This window comes from Gossypium hirsutum, chromosome D05 (genome assembly GCF_007990345.1).
Source record: "Gossypium hirsutum isolate 1008001.06 chromosome D05, Gossypium_hirsutum_v2.1, whole genome shotgun sequence".
In the NCBI taxonomy this organism is placed as follows: domain Eukaryota; kingdom Viridiplantae; phylum Streptophyta; class Magnoliopsida; order Malvales; family Malvaceae; genus Gossypium; species Gossypium hirsutum.
The window spans coordinates 56713142-56717690 of NC_053441.1; the positions used below are offsets into that span (position 1 = coordinate 56713142).

Sequence of the window (4549 nt, forward strand, 5' to 3'; positions counted from 1 at the left end):
TCTTCTTTAAACTGAGCTAATACTTCATGTTCTGATATGGATTCTTCTATCAAGAAAATTCGATGATTACATGATATATAGGTTAAATGGTATTTCATATATAATGTTTATAAATATTAACAATTTAAAGTCAAATTATCAATAGTTCTTTGGCATAATATTACCCGTCCAGTTTTAAAGACCTTAAGTCAAATAGTTTTCCTATCTTTTCCCATTCTCTCTCTCTCTTTTAATCCTTATTTTTTCAGTAGTTGTAGACTGCTTTTATTTTGGTTGTCTTTCTAGATTGCATGACTGGCTACCGGGAAGTGGGTGCTTGGGGATCAATGCATTGGTTTGTTCATCGATGGCTGAAGGTTGCTCTATGGCTTTGGTCTCTATTCATGCTTTGACTTTGTTGAATGTGAGTGAATCTCTGTTTTTGGATGTTGTTGGTTGTCATGTTTCGATTGTTTATGCAACATGGGGTGGGTCAACTTTTGGGCGAGATGTGGTGCTCCTTTCTTTCTAAGTACAACTCTGTGCAGTGCCTGGTGGTTATGGATGGAAGTTTTGGTGCCTAAGTCTTTGTGTTGTAGGGTTGGGCTTGACTGGGTTTCCATTGTTATTACGCTAGCTAGTCTTCAGTTTTTTGGGCTTTTGATGGGCTGATAGTTATTGCATTATGCGGCACCCCAAACCCGGTTGGGAGGGTCCAACTCAAATTCGAAACGTCACATTAGGCACTTACGTGACTCTCCTTACTAACCACAAAACACACCATAAGCCGCCATTCACACCATATGGGTACACGCTTAATCATTAAAAAATATATGAAATTAAACAATCAAGCCTTAAAATCATGCTCTTCTAGGAAAATCATGAAAAAAACATTCAATGGTAAAAACATCTTTTTACATACGATACACAAAACATTCATAAAACCACAAATTCAAACATATATACATGCTATGGTATATTATTTAAAACATTAATTGGAAGAAAAGAATTTTATTCGATGTGTAATTGAATCAGAAGAAAATTCTATGACTTTGGAAATAATTTAATTGAGTCTGTTTATTCGATGTGTAATTGAATTAGGCGGTCGTGAGAATTGTTCAACTAAAGAATTTAATTAAAGAATTTTCTTGAAAAATTAATTTGAAAAGTCTTAGTAATTTTTGAGAAAATTGAACTCTCTCTATATAAAGAGAGTCTGGATTATTATTCTCATACACTTGAATTCAAAAAAAAATCGTATAGAGAAAATTCTCTGAAGAAATTATTCAAAAAAATTTCTAAAGATATTTTTATATTTACAATTTGACCCTTAGAGTTTAAAGAAATTATGAAGTTTCCTCACTGGTAATTTTGTGAAGAATTTTTTCAATTCGAAGCGAGTCCACACTCAGCAGACGTGAGCTTAAGGATAGCGGAGAAGACTACTCGGTCGAAGCATTTATCCTAGACGGATCAAATGGTACGAGTTTTGATTAAGTGTTTATGAATTTAGATAACACGCCCAAGTTCTTGTTTTGGAAACAATATAGTTTTCCCTTAAACCTATTTTTTTCAATGTGTTTTCCAAACCTAATTTTCCAACATTTTACACTACTCTAGTTTTCTCTCTCTTATATATATTACGAATGTGAATTTATTTATGTATGAATCTTGTGATAAAGTTATCATTTTGCTCTTTCAATCGCTATGGATCGAATGCCTAGAACTTAATTGGCTTCACCTGTGTTCTTTAGGTCAAACTATTATGTTAACCCTAGTTTAGCCGATGATAATTTTCTTACATCATTCATAATGAGTAACATATTATCAACATATAGAATTAGAAGGACCACATTTTTATTAGTTATACATTTATAAGCCCAAGATTCATCAACATTTTGATCAAATCATTGGTTCCATTAACGGGAAACTTGCTTCAGTCTATATATGAATCTAAGCAACTTGGAAACCTTATACTCTTGAATTCGTATTTGACAACAGAGGTGAAGTCAGAACAATTTTTTAGGGGGAGCCAAATGAAATTTTAATTTTTTATAGTCTATATCTTTAGAATTTTTAAAGGATTAAATCGAATTTTTATAATTTTAGGGGTGCCAAAGTGAAATTTTACCTTTACTAATTTAAATTTTTAAAAAAATTAGAGAACCTAAATAACAATTTTCCATTTTAGAGGGGCCGGGCCTATGCCAGCCACTCCTAGATTCGCCACTGTTTAACAACTATTATAATACTATTATGTAAAAGTTTTAGCATATAAATTTACAAGGTTACAAATTTGATTTTGTAACCAATATATTTTTATTATATGATAGTTTTTGTAACTAAAGTATTATCGATATTGTTAAAGATATTGTAACTAAAACATATTTCAACAAATAAACGAAGCTGAAGTGAAGTGATATATAATGAAAAATGACTTTGTGACTTGCAAAGTCATTGCATTTAATATAGTGAAGTGATATCTTAAATTAAATAAAGTGATATATAATAAGTCATTAAAATTTATTTTTAAATTAAATAAAAATTATAATTAAAATTATATTGGGTCAATTCTATTTTTAAAATTTATTAAAATTTCATTCATTTTAAATAATAATATACATTAAAATTATGTTATAATTAAGATTAAATATTAGAAACAATTTATTAAAAATTATATTAGATATATATTAAATGATAATACATATTAAGATTATATTTAAACTAAAAAAATCAATTTAACAATAATAACAAATAAATGATAAATAAATAAATAAAAGGTTGTAGTAGTAATTATTTCACTCCAGTTAAAAAAAATAATTGGGCAATGCCTTTAGAACACTCCCCCGGAGGTATTCCAAACACCTCCGAAATAAAGTTGTGTTTCAGTGGCAGATGTTTTTGCCTTTCATTCCCAACGCAAAACCCCATTCAAAAGAAGCCTCAGCCGATGAAGCTGACCAAATCACAACAAACACTGAAGCTTGATGCATGGGACTTTAACATCTCAAACACTGAAGGTTGATGCAGCACATTCTTTGGAACAACTGATAAGACTTTACCTATACTTCATCTTATTAGAGGACGTCTTTGATCCAGTGCATCAGCTGGGGAGTAGTATTGATCACCTTTGTAATAGGAATGAGAAACTATTGCTACAACGCATGAAATCATGCAAGAGACAAAAGCCAACCAGGGGTAAAGCCATGATTTCCTCGACTGCTGCTTTCTTGTTTGTTTTTTTCTGCTTAAAGTTCTCTTTAAATTCCTATGAGTCGATGGCCAGTGCGCCAAAAGCTGGATTTAACGTTATTGTTATTGTTGTTTATGTTTTACGTTGTTTTATTTAACACTTTGACTCAATGGCAAGGAAATTAAAATGATAAACATATAGTAGAATAATAATGATTCAATTTTTATTATAGGCTAATGCCGAGCTTTTAGAAAAAGTTGAAGTGAAAATACATATTATAGTTCTGACCAAGGGGCAATGTCTCCAGCTTCTTGGCTAAGCTCATAATAGCCTATCTCTTGAAGAACTTGAGTACACTGAGGAAGAGCAACCTTCTTCTTAAACCCAAGATTGTTGGCAAACCGAAGTTCACCGCTGACGCCGTCAAGTGTGGTGAGAACCACCCTGGATATCCTCCACATTTCGGAGGGATCATTGCAATCCGGGTTGGGACTCCTCACCAAGGCGACGTCGCAGTCTGATTCCTCATAATCGCCTTCCACTACAATGTGATAGTCTCCACGTTCGTCAGTCACTATTTCTTGGCTCTGGAAGGTAAGGTGATTGTCTGTACGATTCCTGCATTCCAGTTTCACTACTGCTCCTGAAATATCAAAAACATTAATTTGTCAACCCAACTTGAACGTATAAATTATTTTCATTTTGTGTTCGTATATTTAAAATACAGAAAAAAGAACGAGTGAATGAGTAGTAATTTGATTATATACCAGCGATGGGTTCGCTGAGTTTGGTCTCAAACTCAACACGGCAAGTGTCACAGTAAACATGGCCTACGACGACGTAGCTCATATTTTCAGCCCCATAGACGAAATTGAGTGAGGACGAAACAAAAATGGTGAAGCAGAAAAGAGCGATTATGGGAATATTTGCCATTTCTTTCGTTCTCACTTTTATTTGTTTACTGCTCTTTCCTGAGTATAAAAGCTGGTAACAATTGGTAGATTTATAGAGAGGGGGTTGAGTTATTTTGGGATTCAAGTAATCTATTTTTAAGGGTTTGATTGGTTGAGGGAGAGGGAGACTCGTCCTCATCATTCTCTTTTTTTAACTATTTCAAGTAATACACCACAACTAATTATCTAAAAATAAGGAGAAACCACTAAAAATAATAACAATATTTCATACTAAACTTAATCCTTTCCATAGATTAAAGCCATTCCTATCCGAAGAGAATTTACATTTTTTATACGTGTAGAAACTTAAAAAAGTCCCCAGTTTTTATGCATTTTTTATACCAGTTTTAAACGCATGGAACGTGAACATAATTATATATAAAATATAATATAACGTAAGTATTAAATTTATATAAAAATAAAA

At 32.1% G+C, this 4549-nt stretch overlaps 1 protein-coding gene across 1 annotated transcript; it reads right to left on the bottom strand.

Moving 5' to 3' along the window:
- Positions 1-3373: 3373 nt before the first annotated feature.
- Positions 3374-4152, bottom strand: LOC107941622 (pollen allergen Sal k 5.0101). The gene is made up of 2 exons (XM_016875191.2): positions 3940-4152; positions 3374-3815 (listed from the first exon to the last, which is right to left on the bottom strand). Exons 1-2 carry the CDS (start codon positions 4103-4105, stop codon positions 3448-3450), a joined length of 534 nt encoding a protein of 177 aa, XP_016730680.1. The 5' UTR covers positions 4106-4152; the 3' UTR covers positions 3374-3447.
- Between the last annotated feature and the right edge of the window lie 397 nt (positions 4153-4549).

Bases quoted from the DNA above. Each gene is read 5' to 3' on its own strand.
- LOC107941622 (XM_016875191.2), bottom strand. From the start codon at position 4,105: ATGGCAAATATTCCCATAATCGCTCTTTTCTGCTTCACCATTTTTGTT. The intron at 3,816-3,939 runs GTATATAATCAA...TTGATATTTCAG, and splicing joins ACTCAGCGAACCCATCGCTG to GAGCAGTAGTGAAACTGGAA.